We start from the raw sequence: 23784 nt of genomic DNA, 5'->3' as shown, positions 1-23784 counted from the left end.
AGGAAGCACATTGGAACTTGGTGGGGAGCGTTCGCCCGTTCTCTGTGAATCCAGTGGTGAGGTCTCTCAGGAGGATGGCTGTGTTGAGATCTCTCCATTTTGTGGTTCTCTGGGCAGCAGGTTGGTGGATGGTTTTCCAATGGTGTTTCTTCAGTACTCTTGTCCAGCTCTCAGTCCTGGCCATGCAGGGAGGGGTGAGGGAGTTTATTTCCCCCTATGATATGTTCATTTCAGCCAAGTATAAGAGGTTTTCTAGGCCTGATGTTAAACATCTGTGCAAGTGTGTTTATGCTTTCCTTAAGAGCTGACAATATATCAATACAGTATCATATAAAGTATCAGTAAAGTATGTCTATATATTTGAATGATATTTCCAATGTCATGCTTCTTACAGCACTGTTCCTGGTGTCATTGATATACACCAGTTACTTTATTGCCATGAGCTCTTCCTGTTTTCTTGCATCTTGATTCATGCTGGTAGTTCTTCTCGATCCCCATCTTTGTTATTATTCAACTCGAACATAAAGCCTTTCCCCTCATGTGAGGTTTCAGCAGTTCTCCTTCGCTCTTTCAATTCAGTGGCTGCTCTAAAGAATATTCAAGTTCTTGTTTTTAGATCAAATATATCCCATTCATTGTTAATGACCAATCTATCAACAAATCAATCATTTAACAGCAATGTACCAAATAGCTGGTTTCATTTGTTTTGCAGTCATTGTGTTCAGTGTGAGAAATTTCGTAAAGTGGCAGATGCCGGAGGTAGTGCTTCCCTCTACGGAAGAAATATGAATTGTTCTGAGTTTCCCTTGATTGTGAAAGATACCACTGTGTTATAATGAGCAATATAACGCATGGCTTTCTAAAAGTGCTTGCTCTGCCTGAAAAGTTTCTGATGTTGCTGTTCCGCTGATGAGTGCTGTTTTTCAGTGCTTAGACGTGTGACTAATGTCAGTCTGCACGTATTCACATCATCCCCTCAGTCTCAGGTTCTGTTTGACTGAGTGTTGTCTTTCCTGTGAACGTATTTGCATTATCTACATCTGGTTCAATCATTGTCACTAACATTACTGGGTGATCTGTGCTCTATCTTTTGTCTCATGTGTAAAAACATAAATGTGACATGGTACAATTTAAAACTGTTTAATTAAGTTGCAAATCAGTCAGTCAACAATGTCTACCACACAGCTAAGGCTATAGATATGAAATTGGACACAGAGAAAAAAATACTTTTGAGAGAATGGAGAACTCACCGCTCATGAAATATGGGAAGAAAATAATAGGTTAGGCACTAGGGGGTGATGGCCCATAGTGCAGGGGCGTAGTGGGACACAAAAGTCCACCGGGACAATTCTGACTGCACCGGCCCACCAACGGCCCACAACGAGCCCACAACTGGTCCAACCCATCACCTCTACCTCCCATATATCAACTACACAAACAAAATGAAGGGACATAACGGAAATATGACCACTAGATACGCAGGTCCCATTTCCCATGAGGCTTTGCTCCAACCATTCTACATTCATTTATGAACAAAAAAAACGAATTAAATCGCTGGCCAATTTATATTTGTGGTCATGAAAGTTATGTAACGTCTGAATAAAAAGAATTAGATCAAGACAGGAGGCTAAACAAAAATCAGTAGGCTGGATTAATGAGAATGAGTTCGAAACACACCATGAGTGAGATGAAGAGAGACAACAAGTGTTATATATATTGGTTGGACTATGTTTGAGTTTAGATGTTGGAGAACTTAGAGATTTTCACGGAAACATGACTTGATTGACATTAGTTTTAACTCAATGAGCCGCTCATGAACTTCACACGGCTGCGCAGGGCAGTCTGCAGGCTGCTTCTCGTGAGCTCATTGGCCGGCCGGCCAACCGGGAAATCTCCCCGTCGTCCCCCTGCCATAGTGTCACAGTGAAGCCCACAGTGTAGCCAAAATGACATGCAGAAATGGCTGCCAAGTACACCTAAATGCAGGCTTATTCAGCTGGCAGCCCTGGGGACAAACGCGGCTCTCAAATCAAGTAAGACCATCCCTCAAATTATTTCTATCTACAAGTTATAAAACAAAACAAAAAAAGGAGCCTTATCTTGTTTGAAAAAAAAAAACCTCCCCAGAGGTGTTGCCAAGATGTGCTTATAGGGATCGATTCACTCGCTTCATTGCTTTTTCGGTGCAAACAAGATAAGGCTCCTATCGAAATCATGGGGAGAGATCCATAACGGTCAAAGGAAGGTCAAACAGACAATCAAAGTACACTGTTCATTTTCCCCCAACCACTCAAAAAAGGCTAAAAAAAGACTTTATTCTTTGTGTAGATTTGCTCACTGCGAATGCACCAAATCACAAACATGCATTATTAATAATGAAAGCACCATTTGCATGCCAGACTGTAGTAGCCTTGCAGCTAGCACAAAAATAGTAAAGAACTACATTTTAAATATTTAAGTAGGTAACTTCATTGCACAATGTCCCTACCTACATTCAAGAAAAGGAAAGCTGAGGCCAAAAAACACACTGGACTGGAGTGAGAAATAGTGCCTCTTTATGTTTATTCTTTTGTAACTGCAGCACATTCTTTGCAAAGCAAACACCTTGGTGTGAGAGACGACAGTATAGCCTGTGTGAAAACATGACATGTGTGATAAAACGAATGCTTTGACCACCAAAAGTTGGCATAACAGCATAATCTCAAGCTGAAGTGTGTGTGACTGCAACCAATTATAGTATGGGAATGGAGTTAGGCCATTGAGAACCATCTCAGGCAGCAGGTCAGAGTAGCCTGATTATCATACACAACAACAGAAGGTTGCCAGACCTGTTTGCATTAGAAGCTTAGCTCATTCACATCCAAAGCCTAGGAAGTGTCTTAAACAGAAAGTAGAATTGGCGATGCTTGTGGTTCAGATCTGCACAGCTGAATCGGAATATGTTCTACGTGCTTCGCTACTACTCTTTCCTGGAATAAAGTCAGATTGCTACATCAACCACAAGCGTAACATCCCTTTTTTCACATTGGCTTCCCCTCAGCAGTTTCTATGAATTCAGCGTCCTTGCATGTGCAACTGTTGCAGGAGTGATTTGAATCTCTTGTAAAATTGCTTGCATGAGGTAGCTATCATCCCGAAGGCAAGGGCCTCATCCTCTAGGTCAAAGTTCAAAGTACATTGTCACTGTCACAAAATCAACGAGACAGACTTGGCAGCACAAGACAGCTAAAAAAACTTAAGATGCTGTGCACACTAACTACCACAGCTTAATTATAATAAATAGCAATTCATTATGTGATTAATAAATATTCCTTAGTACAGGTCACTGTACTGGGTATGGGCAGATATTAAACCGGCTCTTGTGTCCTGTTAATCGTAGTGGGGCAAATCATGCTTCCACACACAGGCAGAACCCCCACGGGTGAACTACCCAAGCCTGAAGGGAAAAACTGTGTATTCATAATAAATTACAAGGACAACATGGATCATGGAGAGCGTTCTGAAGGATGAACAGTTCCATAGGATGAACAGTTCTGTAGAACAGCTGCGGACTAACTGTAAATCAAATCCTCGGTAAGCATACCCTGCGGAGGCTGCTCCGGTGGATATGGCGTCCTATGAAAAGTTCAATGAAAAAACAAGGGAGTTGCAGTCGAGCTGTACAGAGTGAAGCTGAGATTGCGAGAAGTGAATATCATCAGAAATAGCAGCAGAGAAACATGTTATATTTACATGGACTGGACTGCTTCTGTTTGTAAAGCTAGACTTGGTGCAATTCGATGCTTTTGCAGAGGTCAGGAACGGATGTCCCTCCCATATGTAACCGGTGTGAATCTCTGTGTTGTGTTATTTAAGTACTGGGACAACTGTTGCATGGATGATCTTTATTCCTGTTCAGACACACCAACAATAAACAGATGAGTCTCTAGCTTTTATAACTTCTCCTATCAAAGCTCATTCCAGCATATGCAAAACAGGCAAGAGGAAGGGGGGAGAGAGCAACAAAACAGGGGGAGACAGGGGGGGCTACCAGAGACATGTGCATGTGATACCAAAATAAAAGCAATAACAAAACAAACCGAAACACATGTATCTTGTGCAATTATCTAACCTGTTACACATAGGTGGATCTTCAAAAGTCAAAGTCAAAGTCAAAGTAGCTTTATTGTCAACTACTTCACATGTGAACATACAAAGCAGTCGAAAGAACGTTTCCCACTCTCCCCACAGTGAAACATATAAGTGCACAGGCACAACAGATAAACAACAGATAAACATTACTTAGAGCAGTATACAGTATACAGACAAGACATTACATAACTTAACATAACATATCACTGAATAGAACATACAGATAAACGTTTTAGCAGTGCAAGTTAAAAGAGGTAAAAGTGATAAGTGATAAAAAGTGATAAGTGATAAAAAGTGATAAAGTGCAGAGACAGTTTGTTTCAGAGTCCTGAGTGATTTTTGGAGGGGGGGATTTCAGCCTGTTGTCAGACTGTCGGATATGGCTGGGGGGAGTGAGTGGAGAGAATTTAGCTTCCTGACAGCTTGGTGGATGAAGCTATTGCTGAGTCTGGTGGTGCGGCAACGGAGGGTCCTATACCTTCTTCCAGAGGGTAGGAGGCTGAAAAGGCTGTGTGCGGGGTGGTTGGTGTCCCTCGCAATCGAGGTGGCTTTCCGGGTGAGGCGGGTGGTGTATATGTTTTGCAAGGAAGGGAGTGGGGCACCAATGATCCTAGCAGCTGTGTTCACCATGCGTTGCAGTGCTTTTCGGCTGTGTTCAGTGCAGCTACTGCCCCACACAGTGATGCAGCTTGACAGGATGCTTTCAATGGTGCCCCTGTAGAAGGTGTTGAGGATGGTAGTGGGAGCTTTTGCTTTCTTGAGCTTGCGGAGGAAGTAGAGGCGCCGCTGGGCTTTCTTCGCCAGTGATGCAGAGTTGGTTGCCCAGGAGAGGTCCTTAAACACGAGATGATGAATGAGATCTTGATGAATGAGATCTTGAAGTGTTGTGTTTATATTTTTCACTGAGTGGTTGGCTGGTTATCAGAATGTACATTGGGGTACTTCTATACTCAGGCTCCTCAATTAACTTGTTACATTGTTGCAATTACTGATCAACACTGTGTTCTCTTTTCCCAACAGTGTCCTTTTCTATGGCCTTTAACATAGACGTTGCAGGACCAAAGATTTACAATGGATCAGGACCCCCTGAAGACTTCTTTGGATACAAGGCATTGCACTTTCAGTCTGGGACAGAGAAAGGGTAAGTGACTCCAATATGTTAACACTTTTCAAGTACCATCCATTATGAACATTCATGATCTAATAATTAGAGGTCAGAGAATGGGTGGGTTGTCTGGGTAAAGGTCACAAAATCAGTAACACATAATTATAAAAATGAGGGTAGTTGTTGTTTTACATATTTTTTTCTTACTTATATTCTTTTCAATATTGTATTTAGAAAAGCACATTCATACAAGGAACATTGAAAGGCCATTGTTTAAACCTCCAAAGATATTCATAGTCACACTACATTATGTTTTTTTATCAGTGCTTCCTAGCCCCACAAACTGAACCTGTTCCTTTGGTAAAGTTTGACTGTGGGAAGTTTGAGTGATATCTGTGATATCTGTAGGTGCCAAGAATCTCTTGACATTTAGGATTTGACAGTTTAACCATGTGGCCTTTTTCTGTGACAAATTATACCCAACGCAACACTCCTCACCCCATTATCAACCCCACAATCACCAATACATTGCATTTCCCGCATTCACATGCAGCTACAATTCTAAGAGCAAATCCTAACAGACACAATATTTTAGTAATCCTTATGAGGTGAATAAGCAATATCAGGGGGTGGACATTGCTGAGGTAGGATGTAACTAAGTATTTTACTTAGTAGGCTTACTTATTCTACTTCAGTACTGTAATGAGATATGCATAGTTTTGCTTCTTGACTAGTCTTGCATTAGAAGGGGTTTTCTTTTTTCACAAAATAAGCTACTTTTTGGCTAGCTTGCCAATTTAGTGAGACAGCTATACTAGACTTATTGGTTAAAATTATGAAAATCATTGCTCACTAGCTCGACATGGCAGAAAATGCAATTCAGTACACACACGGGACATCCCTGCTGCTAGAGTAATATATACTGCTTAATCATTTAATGTTAACCTGTATGACATATTTTTTACTTATCAGTGCCAGAATCAGGAACTTAAGCTTGTGGATTTTAATCATATCATTGCATAACCTCCAAGAATGTTCATTGTGTCGTTGTTTTTATTTCATTCCTAAGAGTTTTAGTTTATTATCATATCTACATTTTATTTTAATAAGAATGAAGTGAAACTAGGAAATGTATATATTTGTAAATTAATTTATAAAAATATTATAGAATAGAATTAAATAGAATAATAGATATTTATATAAATATGTGCAATTAAACCCTGTAAAGATGGACACATTCAATTATTTTTTTTTTAGTTTTTATTGGACCTACAAAATGTAGTAATTTACATGAAGGGCAATGATGTTTCTTTTTATATCTTTTTATGTTTCTTTTTATTTGATAAATTAGGTCTTTATGACAATTTAGTGATCAATTTCTTTTATTTTAGAAACAAACACAAACTGGATTTGGAACAAAAAAAAAAGATTTTTATACAGTATATACCGTACATCCTCAAAAAGTGGCAGGGGCTTGTATTTACTTAGGCTGCACAGCCGAATGTTCTTCAGCATACACCTTCTCTTTAAATTTAATATCAAAGTTTCGTCTTAGAGCCATAGTCAACTGCTTTATGATCCAATGATGTAATCATGAAATGCATTCAATTAAATTGGGATTTCTTCTTTGTGCCGATGGACTGATGCCGGTAGGCTACAGTAAAATAGGCTACTTTATTTTACCCCCGGCCTGTATTCGGGCCCGGTCATTATTTGTCGGTATCGACCACGCACCCGGCTACTATCTGAAGCCCGGACTCTAATTGAATCCCGGTCTTTATTTGAGGATTTACGGTATATACATAATGTTTTTGCTTATTACAGAACGCCCATGGGTCAAATAGAATCTTCTGTTAGCATTATGAATTGAAATACAAAGACAATGTTTTTTAATGTTTTTTTTTCTTCTTTTATTTCCTAAAGAGAAACTTTCTTGTAGGCAATAAATAAACACATGTTTTGGCTTATCACATTATTCCCCAGTCGTCAAATTGTCATGATCTTAATGTCAGTATCATGAATTGCAATGTAAAATTAGAAAAATTGCTGCTAATACTTGCTGTATCATATTTCATACTTAATATATTTACCTTAAATACCTGTGTCAGGATTCGAGTCAGAGGACTAGCCGCAAGTGCAGAACAACAAGGTGTTAATGTTCACCAAGGCCGATCACAGATTTCATGACTGATGCAGAGCAGTGCAACAATCCACAATCTCGCTAAATACAACATAGAATTCAGCACGGAAGCAAAAGAGCAAACTAAAAGAAATTCGGTATCCAGGTAAAGTCAAACTGAACGCTTCAGTGGGGGACAAGTGGGTATTACCAATCTGCATGGGCAATGAGGGAATCCAAATTCAGGTCTTCATTTTGGCCAGCTAGCTCTATTTGGATGTCCTCCTGGAGTCTAAGCTAGCTCAATTTGGATGTCCTCCCGGAGTCCAAGTTAGCTCCATTTGGATGTCCTCCCAGAGTCCTCGCCGGAGGGCGCAGAATATCTCAAATTACGTAGATTCACTTCATATATGTTAGATGCAGAGAGTGACATGGGGCCTATCCAGTCTCCTTCTTCTCTACTGAATGTCTCTGTGCTGTGTGTTGACTGATCACTCTTCTTAGATCGACCACACTTATACACTCACTTAATTACATAAGCACATTTCTTTCACTTACTTTGTTTTAGTTACATTTTTTGATGATTTATTGAGCTTTAATAAAGCACCTTTAAGAAGCTGCAACTTCTAAATAAAAGTAAGGAATTAGGAGTACTCCAAGTACAGCATTGATTGGTAGTTTAATTTGTAATCCATGTCATTGCTCCCAGATACACTGTGGTACCCCAAGCTGCTCTTGGGGTCCCACTAGGTCTAAATATTGGCAAATTCCCTTGAGAAAGTTTGTGGATGGCCTTTACCGCACCAGGGCTGTACCGGGCAGGCTCTAGGACCCTTGGGCAGGGCGCTGGGGACTATGAGGTCGGGTCATCCACTAATTGGAAGCTCACCTGCAAAATCGTTTGATAAGTTCGGCACTGAGCAGCATCTAGACAAGACAGAGGATTGAAGAGTCAGTGCGAAGCAGGACTGACAAGGGAAGGAACCAGTAACTCTGTGTGCAAGTCTGGGGGTTTATCGCTCTTGTGTTATTTTTGACTACCTTTGTTTGCGAATTTAAGAATTAATAAAAGGACCTGCCTTGCTGAAAATACCCTCGTCAAGGCTTTTGAACGTTGAGAGTTCACATATGGTGGAAAATGCGGGCAGAGTGACCCAGCTTGGTGAAGATGTGGACTATGGATCCGGTGTTAAAGGAGGTGTTGACCACCGTCTTGCAGGCGCAGCAAACATTGCAGAGAGCCCTTGTGGAACAAACATTGACCAATCGGTCGGAGAGTTCACAACACAGACAGTAGATACTTTATCACGGCCATCAATGGAAATCGACTATTTTAGCAAGTGATGTCTGAAGGACCTGGCACTCCTGGACATGTTGAAAACCAAAAAAATAGAAGTTACAAGTTTTACAAAATATTGTTCCGTTCACAGGTTTGTTGTCAGTGCGCCACTTCAAAGGAATGGAACTGGAGGGGTCTTCATATGTGACGACACAAGTCCAGACTGCAAATCTGTTCCGCTGCCAAATGCAGCAGAGTTCAATTCTGAAGGTCTGTCCATTGATCTGTCTTTGTCAGCCTGTGTAGTTTTCTCTGTCTGACTGCCTGTTTATCTGTATGTCGGCCTCCTCCCAATTAGGGTGTCTGTGCAACCATATCATGCATGTGTCACAAGAACTACACTATTTTTCTCAACACAGGTTCTATCAAGGCAGTTGGAATGTCTGTGGCTGTGAGAGCAACACCAACTCTCCAGTTTACTGTACGTTCACCACTGTTTCACTATTGAGATATACAGTCAATTCCTTGTGTGCGGATGGGTGTGTGTGTGTGTGTGTCCCGTGAGTGTGTGTGCTGGTAAAAGTGTGTTTTGATTACTTTACTGTAATATCCATTTAGGCCTGTAGTCCTGCTTGGAGTCATGAGTGTGATGGGACCCCGTACCTGAACAGCATTTGTTACCAGTGGAACCGTAGCAGTCTGGTCTCCAACATCACCTCAGCTTTTAAAGGTTTGCAGCAATGCAATGCAAATGCTGCAATTTCCTGTTTATGTGTCTAGAAGATAACTTGAAATCCACTAGATTTTGCAATTCCACACAATGAATATTTTACTCCCCAGTCATTGTGGTGACCCCATTATTGTTATTGAATTCAATTCTATTTATACAGCATCAAAACAATAAAACTGTCTCAAGGCCTGCCCTTTATCATTGTGTAGCCTACTTGATGTGCTGACCTCTGTTCCTTTTTCAACCAATGCATTTTCAGAGTGCACAAAGCAGAATGTAGATCTAGTATTCCTCTTTGATGGATCCCTGAGCATGACGCCTGAAGACTTTGTAAAAAATCGAGAATTCATAAAAAAAATCGTGAATGGCATGAGTAACACCTCGATACAAGTAAGCTCTCATTTTAAGCCTATTTTATGATTTTTTTTTGTTTGTGTGTAAAAAAGAATTACCTGGGATGCAAGCTGGTGCTTCAGTTGTTTCTAACTTACAAAATATTGAAAAAAATATTTGTACTGTTTATTCCAATGCATCAAAAACTATGTACTGTATTGTTCTTCCTTGGCTGCTCTTTTTTTTCTTCTTCTTATTTTAACCGATTTTCATTTTTATACACTGTATACTTCTAAAGATATTTCAGTCCTTATAAAATGTGTTTGTTTATTAAAGCAACTCTATGCAACAATTTGACACTATTTGAGGTATGGTTTTACAGGCAACTAGTTTTGGTATCATCAAAAGCATATGGTCATGGGAAGCACAGACCTGTGTCTTTCTCACTAGCCATCCAGGATGTACCCCATGTAGTTCTGTGTTACAGGCTGAAACACCCTGCAGAAATGGAAGAAAAGCTTTCACAGCATGACATTGCCAGCTATACTGCTAAAAGACACAGATTAGTATGTTGGCAAGCATCAGTGCCAAAAGGGCTGTTGTTGGTGTTTGCAAGGTTCAAGCATGCCTTTGAGGTAGTTAGCTTGCTAGTTTTGGAACAGACCTCCTTATTGCTGCTTTAATATGTAACTTCCCAATCTTAAAAAAAATAAATAATAATCACTACCATTAATCACAGTCTCTTCTTTCTTTCTTTCTTTCTTTCTTTCTTTCTTTCTTTCTTTCTTTCTTTCTTTCTTTCTTTCTTCCTCTTGTTCTCTTGTTTACATCTAATGTCTCAATCTCAATCTTCTTTGTCTTTGTCTTTCTCTTTCTCTATTTCATCTCGCTTATATTTTGTCTTTCTCACTGTCTCTTTCCATCACACTCTATCTATCTATCTATTTTTCTTTCTTCTTCGATTTCATTCTCCCTACTTTTATCTTTATCAAAGACACTATACCGACCCACTCTATCATCATCACTCTTAAAGGCTATATTTGACAATAATTTTCCATGTTTAATGCAGTCTTTGTGCGCTTGTGTGTATGTCAGACATGGGAGCACTCTCCAGCAATCTTTCAGCTTCTTGTGGCTCTGTAGAGAAAGCATTGTGGTCATTGACACTAGAAAGATCTATGTAGGGACATCTAGAATAGCATCACTGTTCAGCTGGAATCAGCCTATGCAGTACAGCAATATGCCTAATAGACTTTGACTGATTGTTAGTGCTGTTAGATGTCCTAGTAACGCTTGAATTTAAACCAACTATTAGGTTCCTATGGTGATGTTCATATAACCACTAAATAAGATGTGTTGCAAAACCTTTCACTTTCAACTGTTCAACTTTGGTGGACCCCGGTAGAACCGTGGTATGAAAGGGGTGTAAGGGTGCAAGTATTTGGGTTAGGGAATGGTGTTGTTTAGTCCATAGTGACAAAGTTTGTCGGACACAAATAAATTGCATTCCTTTTATTGTGCTGTACATCTTTGTGTGTAAAGGATAATTTAATGTTTCAATCCATGCTTTCTCTCTCTCTCCTTCTCCCTCCCTACCTCCCCTGTTTGTCTTTATCACATACACTATACTGTCTCACTCTCTTTAAGAAACTGAAATTACTCCTCTTTCAGTCTTTTCACACCTCTCTCCCCATTCTTTTTGCCTTCCTCTCCATGTATTCAATTGTTTCAAATGTATTTGACCATTTCTTGCTTGTTATGCGCTGATATTTCCTTCAGGAAATGCAAATCTATTTTGTTTTATTGTTTGTTTGTTTGCTCTTTTAGTTTGCAGCAGTTCAGTTTGCCAAAATATCCCGAACAGTTTTCACATTTAAAGACTACCAGGACAACAAAGCCTTTAAAAAACTGGATGTTGAAGAACATATGAAATCTCTGACAAACACACATGGAGCCATGCGCTACGCTCTGTGAGTATGATAAAGACCTTTTTAGACCTTTAAAGGTGTAGTCCACAATTATAATACAGTATACTTTTTTAAATTAAGAAATTACTCCTTGCAATCCTCTAGCAGTCTGTTTTGTGTGTGCTCCAAAAAACGTGTAAACAGTCCTGGTTCTGTAAATGGGGAACAAACAAAGTGAACAAGCCATACACTATTCCAGCCAATCCACATACAAGGGGGTGTATATTTGATTGGCTGTTGAACTCAAATATCAACATTTTGCCATATAATTAATAACATTATATGATTAGATCTGTTTATACATATTGTTTATTTTAATATTTTGTTCAATCCAGGACGAATCTTTTTAACAAATCAGAGAGTGGTCGACACCCAGATGCAACAAAGGTGGTGGTCATCATTACTGATGGCAATCCATCAGATACTGCTAGATTCAGAGTTAATGACACCTCAAAGAATATTTTAGAAATCTATGAAGACCAACACATCATGCGCTTTGTCATTGCGGTATGTATTGAATATTAGTTCTGGCTATCTGTTTGGGTCACACTGTGAGGTTGCTTGAAGGAGAATAATAAACTGGTGGATCTGTGGATTTTTAACTAAAAGTAATTTTCCATTTTTTGCAATCACATTAATTATGTTTAGTTTCTGTTACTATTTTATTTAAAGGTAAAATGATATCATCCTTCATGAGACTCAATTGCTAATTAACATCCAAATTATGTACAGTGCCACTTGAAAGTATGTGAACCCCTTGAGCACTTAAGCGTTTTCTGTTGTTTTACCATGATTTTTCATTTTTTTATCACCAATTTTCCATAGATGAAATGTCAGGTTTATGTTTATCATTTGCATGTACTTGTTTAGAGGAAATTGTTTGAGAAGCTGAAAAACTACATGAAACATGGAATTAGTCCATTTCAAAAGTAAGTGAACCCCCAGCTGAATTGATAAAGTCAAGCAGGTAACAGATTCAGTGAAACTTATTTGGGTGAATAATTAGTCAATTGAGCAAACCGATCATCTGAGACATCCTTAGGGAAAGGTTTGGGCAACACAGATTAAAAGAGAGAGGAAACCAACCAAACTACTGTAGTGCCAAGGTGTACCCACACAGATCAACAATGCCGAGAGGAAACGAGATATCCGAGAACATCAGGAAGAAGGTACTGACAGCCCATCAGTCTTGGGAAAGCTATAAGACCATCTCCAAAAGATTCCAGCTCCATCCATCCATCCAAGACAAATAATTTTGAAATGGAGGGCATTCAACATGACCGCATCTCTGCCTAGAAGTGGACGCCCATCAAGACCATCACCAAGAAGCACCAGAAGAAGAATAAATCAGGTAAAAGTCAACCCACACATCACCTCTAAAGAGTTTCGGACCTCTCTGGCAGCATCTGGGGTAAATGTACATGGGTCTACAATCAGACGAAAATTGTTGGTTTTGATCGTGACAAAATAATTCTATCTCGGACTCATCTGTTTAAAGAAGGGACTTCCAGAAGTCCTTTGGTTTATCCAAGTGCTCTCGGGCAAAGTTGAAACGGGCAGTTTTGTTCTTTCTTGAGAGCAGAGGCTTCCTTCTAGCAACTCGATCATGAATGTCATGTCTATTCAATTTTCGTCTGATTGTAGACCCATGTACATTTACCCCAGATGCTGCCAGAGAGGTCTGAAACTCTATAGAGGTGATGTGTGGGTTGACTTTTACCTGATTTATTCTTCTTCTGGTGCTTCTTGGTGATGGTCTTGATGGGCGTCCACTTCTAGGCAGAGATGCGGTCATGTTGAATGCCCTCCATTTCTAAATGATTTGTCTTGGATGGATGGATGGAGCTGGAATCTTTTGGATATGGTCTTATAGCTTTCCCAAGACTGATGGGCTGTCAGAACCTTCATCCTGATGTTCTCGGATATCTCGTTTCCTTTCGGCATTGTTGATCTGTGTGGGTACACCTTGGCACTACAGTAGTTTGGTTGGTTTCCTCCCTCTTTTAATCTGTGTTGCCCAAACCTTTCCCTAAGGATGTCTCAGATGATCGGTTTGCTTAATTGACTAATTAAGCACCCAAATAAGTTTCACTGAATCTGTTACCTGCTTGACTTTACCAATTCAGCTGGGGGTTCACTTACTTTTGAAATGGACTAATTCCATGTTTCATGTAGTCTTTTGGCTACTCAAACAATTCCCTCTAAAAAAAGTACATGCAAATGATAAATATAAACCTGACATTCCTTCTATGGAAAATTGGTGATGAAAAAAATGAAAAATCATGGTAAAACAACAGAAAACTCCTAAGTGGTCAAAGGGTTCACATACTTTAAAGTGGCACTGTATAACAGTATGTTATTTTAAACATTTGAAAATCATAATGGTTTACTCTCTAACTGTAAGGAGTTCTGAAAGATGGCTTTTAGTTCTTCCAACTTCCACCAACACTCATGCCCAGCATCTCTTTGAAAATTGTCTCTATGCTTTCATGGCTGGAAAGCCCATGGGCACTGACATTTTAATTGAATCCAGTTTTCTTCTTTTAAAGGTTGGAAAAGAAGTCAAAATGGACAAACTCCGTCTGTTGGCATCAGAGCCCAAATTGAACAATAGCTTCTACATTAATGATTATGCTGGGCTAGGTGATCTTCTGGAAAACTTGCAAACAAAGATTTTCAACATAGAGGGTAAGCACATGCAGTCCCACAAATCTGTCAGACCAACAGCTGCTTTTTACAAAGATTGTGAAGATTGTTTTGTCTTCAGTGTGGCATCCATGTGTTTAGTTAATTTGTGGTGATGTGATTTGTTTAAGGCTCTAAACACACCATGGGTCAGACCTGGGAAAAAGAACTTTCACAGAGTGGAATGAGTGCTGTGTTTTTTGAGGTCAGATTCATGATCAGAAACAAAACAAAAAAATGTATACATTGCAAAATAGTAACAGTAAAGTTTTTTTCCCCCAGTAAATTAGTTTTCCTCTTTTTTTTCACAATAGGATACACTGATTCTGGGATCAGTCGGATCCCACAACTCAAAAGGATCCCTTTATCAGTTTGAGGGAGAGGGCTCACCTGAGAAGGAAATTCAAGACCCAGAAATGCATGATGACTCTTACATGGGTAAGTTCATGTGATTACAGAATATATCTACCAATCTGATGTTTTGGTGTTGCACTATATTCTATTCAACTATATCTGCCGACTACATACTTTGCAATTATGTAATAAGTATTTTTTCTTTCATTTAATGGACTGTTTGGTTTGAATAAGGCTACTCTGTTGCTGTTGGAAAGAAGAATGGCTTTCCTTTGTACTTTACGGGTGCTCCAAGATACAAGCACAAAGGACAGGTCATTGTTTTCAGCAGAACTACCAGTAACTGGACCGTCATACAAAGACTTGACAATGAACAGGTTAGTGGAGAGTCGGCTATAGTATGACTGGGCAATTCCTGTTAAATATGATTATCATTTGACATAGTATAACTATGGGCAATTATCACCTTTGTGACATGGTTTTATTTCATGCCAAAGGAGAACTGGCTAACCTGGGCTGTTTTGTGATAAGCCAGTGTCATATGTAGGGGTGCAGGCTTATGTTTTTTTGTTTGTTTTGGATGGTTTGTTTGTAAGATCTGATTACAACACTTACACGTATGAGTTTATGGGTAACCACTGTGGGATAATCCTTGTCTTTTTAGATTGGATCTTATTTTGGGGCAGAGCTGTGTGCTGTTGACATTGATTCTGATGGCACCACTGACTTCCTCATGGTCGGGGCTCCCCTACATTATCACCCTCAGAGAGAGGGCCAGATGTTTGTGTATGCCCTTACAAGAGAGGTAACTATGAGCTATTCTTTCTGTAAAAGTACAAAATGTACCTTGTATGTAACTTATAGCACATATTATAAAGGTATATAGCAGGGGGTCTTGAAGCACAATTTGGATTTACGACAGTGGTGTAAAAGTGAGCTACACTCCGCAACTTAAGTGGACTCTCAGTAGCAAAACATTCCAATTCTCCTGGAATGGGGTTTTACGTTTCTTAAATATGTCTGTTCTAGCCCCCAATTTTTTTTTTAAATCCTTCCCTGTGGGTCCAGTCAGGACAAATATGTAGCAAATCTGTCTACGATACAACCTTTTAATAGCTGTAACTAATGAGAACAATGTCATGTCATATTATGTTCTCTCAGAGTTGTTAGTGTTTCTCTTTTGAGGCACACAATTATCCTTCTAGTAACTTCCAAAAAGAGACCTGCTGGCTCTACCTTACAAATTAGTGGTTTCCTGGTCTCCTTCCAGCCAAGACACTATACTCTTCTGCATTCTTCCCTCACAGAATAAGCTGGTGAAGATGCAGAACGTTTCTGACTCTTCTGAGGGCAGGTTTGCGTCCTCCATTGCTTCACTCCGGGACCTGAACGGCGATGGGCTCCAGGACCTGGCAGTGGGAGCCCCACTGGAGGATGAGCACAGAGGAGCGGTGTACATATACCTGGGAGACAAAATTATGGGAATACGCCAAAAATACAGCCAGGTGATCAACGACAAATACCTGACATTCATGTAAATTCATTCAAATACAATGAAAACAGATTGATTGCACTGGTAACAGAAGTGTGTGTATTGTAAGCTATTTTCAGGTGTATTACTGTTTTGGCATCACATTTTGCACTAAAACATAACTCTCTAGACTTTTCCCAAGATCAGCTAATGTTATCCTTTGTTTAATTATGTTTTCCTATATAATATCCTTTCCATCTGTGTAGCGAATCAGAGCGAAGATGCTGGCAGAGGGTTTGCAGCAGTTTGGGGTGACCATCGAGGGGAAGTCTGATATGGATGGACTGACAGAAATTGCAGTGGGCGCTCGTGGACAGTTGGTTCTGCTAAGGTAAGATCAAGGTCTCCCTGCTTCAAAAACGTCATCCAAATCCAAATTGATTTCATTGATCCATTATCAAGTCCTTGATAAATTAAATATGATAAGAAATCAGACATACCGAAAAAGGCTGGCTAGTGTTACATACATAAGAACTCTTACATGATTTTTTGTTTTGTTTATGTCTTTAGTTAATTAATAATTGGCACTAGCTGTGCCATCCCGTGGGCAGCCTCCTGTGAGATACAGAACTGAGGTCATTTTGGCCGTGGCCCCAGATATGGAAACAAATAAATTCTGCTGCTTTACCCCGTTGTGAAAATGAACTGTGTGTGAGGTATCAATAGAGTTGCGGCAGCAGAAGTTCTTTTGAATGGCTGATAGGTGTTGGGGTACTCCAGAAAGGAGGATTTTGTCAGGCTTGATCAGCGTAGTGGAGGGTGGGTTAGCTTAGCTCTATGGCAACTCTTATCAAAAACATACCCGCTGTCGCCTCTGGTGTCAAGCGGAGAGGGTGTGAGCCCGGGCTGCGACCTGCTCTGGGGACAGTTTGAATTATTTATTTTATTGTATTTTCTTATATACACACACACACACACACACACACACACACACACACAAACCCAAATCAAACCTTAGTTACGGCCCTTTTTTCCGTTAGTATATCGGTATTTATCGAGCTGAGAGACTTGCTGGCATTTAACACTAGACATGTATGGTGGGACACTAATCCGGATTTAACATAACGATACGGCCCTGCTAATGTGGCATCTTCCACAGGTCCAGGCCTGTCTTCAATGTGTCAGCGCACCTCTCCTTCAGCCCGTCAGAGATCAGCACCCAGCAGTTTGTCTGTACCGAGCACAAGGAGGCTTTCCCTGCAGTCAACCTGACCATCTGCTTCAAGATGAGTGAGGAAACAAAAAGCACAAAAGGTAGTTTTTGACCAGCCAATATTAGATTAAGACCATATGAAGATAAATCTTGTGTGAACATAGGAACCTTATGTCTTACTTCATTAACTTTGTTTTAGCTCAATCCAAAGCCACTGCATTGGTGTCTGTTTAGTTTGACAAGTGCTGGGCACATAGATGGGATTTTATATGAACTCGCCTCACTGGGCGATTGCATGTCTGTCTAGAACGATGAGTGTAGCCCAGTGTAGTTTGTAAGTCTTTTAAACCAGTGTGACGTGAAGTCTCTTGCTGTCAAAAAATGAGTATTACCCCCTCAGTGATGATGAGTATTACCCCCTCAGTGAAGATGAGTATTACCCCCTCAGTGAAGATGAGTATTACCCCCTTAGTGATGATGAGTATTACCCCCTCAGTGATGATGAGTATTACCCCCTCAGTGATGATGAGTATTACCCCCTCAGTGATGATGAGTATTACCCCCTCAGTGATGATGAGTATTACCCCCTCAGTGAAGATGAGTATTACCCCCTCAGTGATGAGTATTACCCCCTCAGTGATGATGAGTATTACCCCCTCAGTGATGATGAGTATTACCCCCTCAGTGAAGATGAGTATTACCCCCTCAGTGATGATGAGTATTACCCCCTCAGTGATGAGTATTACCCCCTCAGTGATGATGAGTATTACCCCCTCAGTGATGATGAGTATTACCCCCTCAGTGATGAGTATTACCCCCTCAGTGATGATGAGTATTACCCCCTCAGTGAAGATGAGTATTACCCCCTCAGTGATGAGTATTACCCCCTCAGTGATGATGAGTATTACCCCCTCAGTGATGATGAGTATTACCCCCTCAGTGATGAGTATTACCCCCTCAGTGATGAGTATTACCCTAACCCTGAAGATGAAGAGTTATTGAGATCATGTGTTTGTTTATGTATCTGTCTGATGCCAGATGAATTGAGCACCGGCCTGACACTGGACTATGACCTGATGCTTGACTCCCAGAGAAAAAACAGCAGAGGTTTTCTTGCAGCGAAAAACATCACTCTGAGAAGTATTCAGCCAAGGCTTCATCTAAACAAGACCGAAATGTGCCAAAATCACACCATCTATATGCCAGTAGGTCCCGTCTTTAATGTGTCATCTCTACAGCTAAAGTATGATTTTTCGACTGCCAGCTTTTTTCTCAATATCAGAGTAAACCCAACTGCATGAAATAGAAATGCTACCTTGTTGGTATTTAGTGTAAATCCACTGCCAGGACGTGAAAGTCAAGAGTGAATGTCACCATTACAGGACTCAGACGCTCTAAATCTGAACATCTAGCGGCTCCTCTGCATGAAAACACTTGTTTGAAATGCTATGATGCTGATTTCATTGCTGTGAAGTTTTGTGACTGTGACTTTTCTGACTGGATACTTACTGAGTCTCTCTGCTGCAGAGGTGTGTAATGGACACGCGGTCCCCTGTCATAGTCAAAGTGATCTTCTCTCAAGCTGAGAGCCAGCAGCCTCATGGAATTTTAAATGTTGACAGTAGGAGGGAGGCTATAGTGGAGGTAGGCCTTCATTTCTAAATGTTTTTAATGATTCTTGGCTTTTATGAGAATAACATTTTATTTTGTATTTATTTTATTTTTTAATTAAACCTTGATTTACATTTATGCATGAGGCATTTTTAATTTGTTCACCTTAAGTCTAAGGTCAAACTACCTTAGTTTATTTTCAGGGCTAGTTATGTTTCGCTGTAACCATATTTACCACCAAGATATTATAGCAGTCTAAGTTTTTTTTATTTTTTTAAATACACGTCTGCACTAAAGCATTTGACATTTTTATCAAAAGCAAAACGTCAAATGTAACTAATATTTGGCAGGTGCCCTTTGAGAGAAGTTGTGGACACAATGCCACATGTGTGGCAAAGCTAAAACTGGATTTCAACTTCACGTGAGTCACTCTTTAAAGCAACATTATGCAGCACCTCCCAGCCAGAGATCTAACAAAACTTAGTGCTACAGTTTGAACTTGCTGTTGTGAGTAAAATTAACTATTGTCTTTTCAACAGCTCCCCAGAACTGCTGGTGTTCACTGATCAGGACTACTTATATGTGAGAGTGGCATTGTCTAATGTGGGCGATGATTCCTTTAACACCAGCCTCCATTTCCACTATCCCAAAGGCCTGTCTCACTCCAAGTTAGATGTTATCAAGGTAGAAGCAACAAAAACAGCAACTCTGTTAATCATAATATATTTCTCTCATACTTTGTCTCAGGATGTTTATGTGACAGTCCATGTCAACTCAACCACAGATTCCCCCTTCAAATATGAAAAAATGGCATCTCAGATATCAGAGCCACAAGCAAGATGATAGGTATACAACATTGCTAAGGAGCTTTGTGAAGCTCCTAAACTTAAAGTCATTTTTGTCTAATATTTTAGATTTTTTTCACCATATTGGCTCATCCACCAGCAAGAAGAACCCATCTATATATACAGTTTATATGTATGCATGAGGGGGGAAATAAAACTGGTTGAATTGACATAAAATTGGCTTTATTTCATTTGACTGGAATCTCTTAATTCTAAAAGCAAAACAAGAGGACTCTGACTCGCTGTGATGGAGACCCAGATCAAACCGACCTTACCGTATGCAGTGTGAGTCTTCCTGTCTTTCGCAGTCAGAGCTGGGTAAGTGTTTCAATTCATCGCACACACACACTTACACATGTCCTGTCATTTCAGTGAAATTAGGATTCCTAGATAGGTTATGAATTCCGCATCAGTAGGCATTTTGGAAGATGTGAGGGGGGGGTTAAGCAGTTTCTATTTCCCTGAGTTCTTGTTTCCTTTCCAGGCCGTATTCAATGGGTCATTTCACATGACCTCCAGTCTAGACTGGAATGATTTCATTACAATGACCATCACTGCGCACAGGTAATCTTTGTTGCTGACTTTTATTTAATTCATCCTCCACCCGTCTATATTTTTAAAACAGGTTTCAGTTAGAGTTTCTAGTCCATACTTTACGACGGGAGCACGGTGAGAGTTTCTATGGCAAGCATACCCAAACAAACTATGCATTCCTACAGCCTCAGCTTTTGCCATCAGGCTGTGCTCAACAAAGTGCGTTAAAATAAAATTAATTATTATTATTAACTGTCTCTATCTGCTTGCTCATGATGAACCTACTGTCTCTATCCGCTGTGCACGACTGTCTCGATTCCGCTTGCTCATGATGATGATGATGATTATGATGACAACGGTGACAAGAACAACAACATAACATCAATAATAATGATAATATACATTTGACATTTGGTCTTAAAAGCTGTCTTTGAGATATAGCAGAGACCTGTAGTGACAAATGTCTTTCAGCAGCAGCAAAAAAGGCAAAGACTACTTTCTCTGCGTCTCAAGTCTTGATCAAAGTTTTCATGCACATAGATCTACAGAAAGAAATGTTTTACTGTGTTTTAATGTTATTGCTGTGACTCAGTCTCCACAATGCTGAATGACAACCCCAGCACTTACTGAAATGTATGGTGAACACTTTCTTTTACAGTGACAATGGGGATCCCAAGGATATTCCTCTATCAAAAACCCTTCCTGTTCTTTTTGCTGTCGACCTAGCTGTGTCATTGTAAGTCTTGTGTTGTCTCTTCCAAACAAATTAAACCCTGTCCAGATAACAGTTACGACAACATTCATAGTCAAAGACCAAACTAAATTGTATTCGAAATTGTGTTTATCATTATGTAATTCTGACATACATGTTTGTGTTTACCCCTTAAGCTTGGACACCACTGGTGCCTCGACAACATATGTTGATTACTCACTGGAGGACAGAGGGCCTAAAACACTCACACATATGTACCGGGTAATCAGTCTACCATTATTAGGGCAATGTCAACATAAGTATCACAACTGCACAACATTGTTGAATGAACATCGTGTCTTTCAATCAGATGCTATCTTTCATTTTGTTACATTACAGGTAGCTAACATGGGCATGGTTCCTCTACCAGTCACAGTAAAATTTACCTTCCCAACAAAACCTGGAGACCACGTTGAAATTCAAAGCTACAATATTTCACCATTTAAGGTGGTCTTACATCTCAATCATTTCACAACAAAATGATCCATCTGCAATTTGTGTTCTATGAGCTTATTAGGAAGATCACACAAGATAAATAACATTTTACTTGTATTTTTAAAGGGCAATTCCACCATAGAGTGCCGTTTCCCTCAGGCGACAATAACTCAGGTAAAAAGACTTTTCAACCACTTTTCGTTGTAAGGCTTTAAGATTTTGCTACTTTTTATTATTGAGGAGGCAATTTGTTTTGACTTAACCAAAGCTTATACATGAGAGATGCTTTCAACAGCTTGGCATATATTTTCAATATCAGGAGAATTGTAGCTTTTGATGGCCTTTCCCCCTTAAACTGTCATTAATCTTTAACTGTAACTGATATTTACAATAAAGCAAAGAGCTCATTTGTTTCACAGAACTGTTCTAAGATGGAAAGCTGCAAGATGGTTGAGTGTCACATTCCCACATTAGAGAGGTCTGAGTCAGTACTGTTCACACTGACTGTGAGTGCAACCTTCAACCTCAATCCCAATGTGAGTCCCCATATCTGATTCATGGCTGTAATCACAAAATTATGTAAACTCAGATGAAGGGTGTGACCCATCAACTGACACTCTCTGACTCTCTTCAGAAATATACATTCACTGAAAAGAGGTTTAATAAGGACTACAAAAGTTTTGTGGAAATCGGCTATAATCAAACACGTTACAAACAGACTGGAAACGACCAAACTGTAAGTAGGCTCCCATTTAAAATAGTTCTGAGTTGTATACATACAGCTAGTGTGTCTGCAGTCATTTATCAATGGTGCTTGTTTCACGGCAGGCTCCTGGACAGGTTTCAGGCTTCCATCGGACTCAGGTAATCCACTAGTTTTATTCTCAATGTAACTTGTTTGAATGGATAAAGAAGGGCATGCCTTTAAGACAAGGGTGCACCCATCCACACACTCACTACCAATATGCTGTTCATTGGTGGTGTGCATGTTTGATGGGATTTTACAGTTTTTTCTTATGGACAGTAACGTTCACTGTTTAAAAACCTTTCACAACTGTGTGACCCTTTTTTTCCTGTTACTTAGGGTGTGAGCAAGGCTGAGTTCATTGTTCCAATCAACAAACCTCTGATCATGGGTTTAGCTGGTGCTGGAGGACTGTTACTGCTTATCTTTATTATTGTAGTTCTGATCAAGGTACAGTGAGGTTTCGTTTATACGTAATGCGTGTATGCTATATTAGTATTTATTAAGGTCATCAAATGTTGACCACTCTCTCTTTTTCTGCTTCTCTTTCTCCCTGCCTCTCTCTCCATCTTTTTCTCGTTCCACTGTTTCCCTAAAAGTGTGGATTTTTCAAGCGTAACCAATTTGGGGAGGAAGGTGAAGAGGACCAGGACAACACCAGTAGGAAGGAGGATCCAGAAACCCAGGATACTGTGGCAACACCGCCTGAGGCCAAGCCTCTTATGAGCGAAGACTCCAAAGAAAATGGCTCCTCTCCAGTGGAGGACTCCACTGCCAATCCTGACTCAGAGAAAACAGATGCTCAGTGTGAAGAGTAAAGTTACATAGAGTTCTGGCCAAATCTAGAGGATTTGAGTTGAAAATGTACGGCCTGCTTCTGTTTTGAAACCTCTTCATATGACATCTCTCCATTCTGTGTCTGCAACGCAGCACATACGTTTAATCAGGCCTGTCGTACAGTAAATACTGAAATTAGCAGTCATCATTTTAGCAGAAGTAATTAAATTGCATGATTTGCATGATGAGATTAATTATTTTATTTGTATTATTTTAACACATCACTTGACTTAAAAAAAAAAAAAAAAAAAACAGTAACTAGAAAATGCATTTCCTGAAGGAAATACCAGTGCATGAAATGCAAAGGTTAAGAAAGGAAGAAGAAAAGAAAGAAGAGTGAAAGAAGGAAAGAAGAAAGGAAAGAAGAGTGGAAGAAGGAAAGACAAAAGGAAAGAAGAGTGAAGAAAGGAGAGAAGAGTGGAAGAAGGAAAGAAGAGTGAAAGAAGGAAAGAGGAAAAGAAAGAAGAGTGAAGAAAGGAAAGAAGAGTGGAAGAAGGAAAGAAGAAAAGAAAGAAGAGTGAAATAATGAAAGAAGAAAGGAAAGAAGAGTGAAGGAAGGAAAGAGTGGAAGAAGGAAATAAGAAAAGAAAGAAGAGTGAAAGAAGGAAAGAAGAAAGAAAAGAAGAGTGTAAGAAGGAA

The 23784-nt window shown here is 39.8% G+C and overlaps 1 protein-coding gene across 1 annotated transcript; it reads left to right on the top strand.

The window, feature by feature from the left end:
* On the top strand, positions 1–23126 carry LOC308374764 (integrin alpha-L; the record flags this gene model as incomplete). Its single annotated transcript, XM_080850692.1, has 31 exons — positions 1–120; positions 5152–5272; positions 8786–8904; positions 9054–9115; positions 9253–9364; positions 9624–9754; positions 11525–11667; positions 12000–12171; positions 14214–14352; positions 14481–14554; positions 14664–14787; positions 14938–15080; positions 15368–15508; positions 16011–16208; positions 16441–16565; positions 17334–17488; positions 18426–18592; positions 18915–19031; positions 19349–19419; positions 19538–19682; positions 20063–20161; positions 20328–20407; positions 21036–21113; positions 21266–21350; positions 21468–21575; positions 21690–21737; positions 21983–22099; positions 22198–22299; positions 22392–22427; positions 22648–22758; positions 22908–23126. The coding sequence occupies exons 1-31, from the start codon at positions 75–77 to the stop codon at positions 23124–23126; spliced, it is 3588 nt and encodes a 1195-aa protein (XP_080706818.1). The 5' UTR covers positions 1–74.
* Positions 23127–23784: the final 658 nt, after the last annotated feature.

Source organism: Sprattus sprattus, assembly GCF_963457725.1.
Source record: "Sprattus sprattus genome assembly, chromosome: 1".
Classification (NCBI taxonomy): Eukaryota; Metazoa; Chordata; class Actinopteri; order Clupeiformes; family Clupeidae; genus Sprattus; species Sprattus sprattus.
The sequence above is the reverse complement of the archived record's forward strand: the minus strand, read 5'-3'. Positions and strand labels throughout refer to the sequence as shown.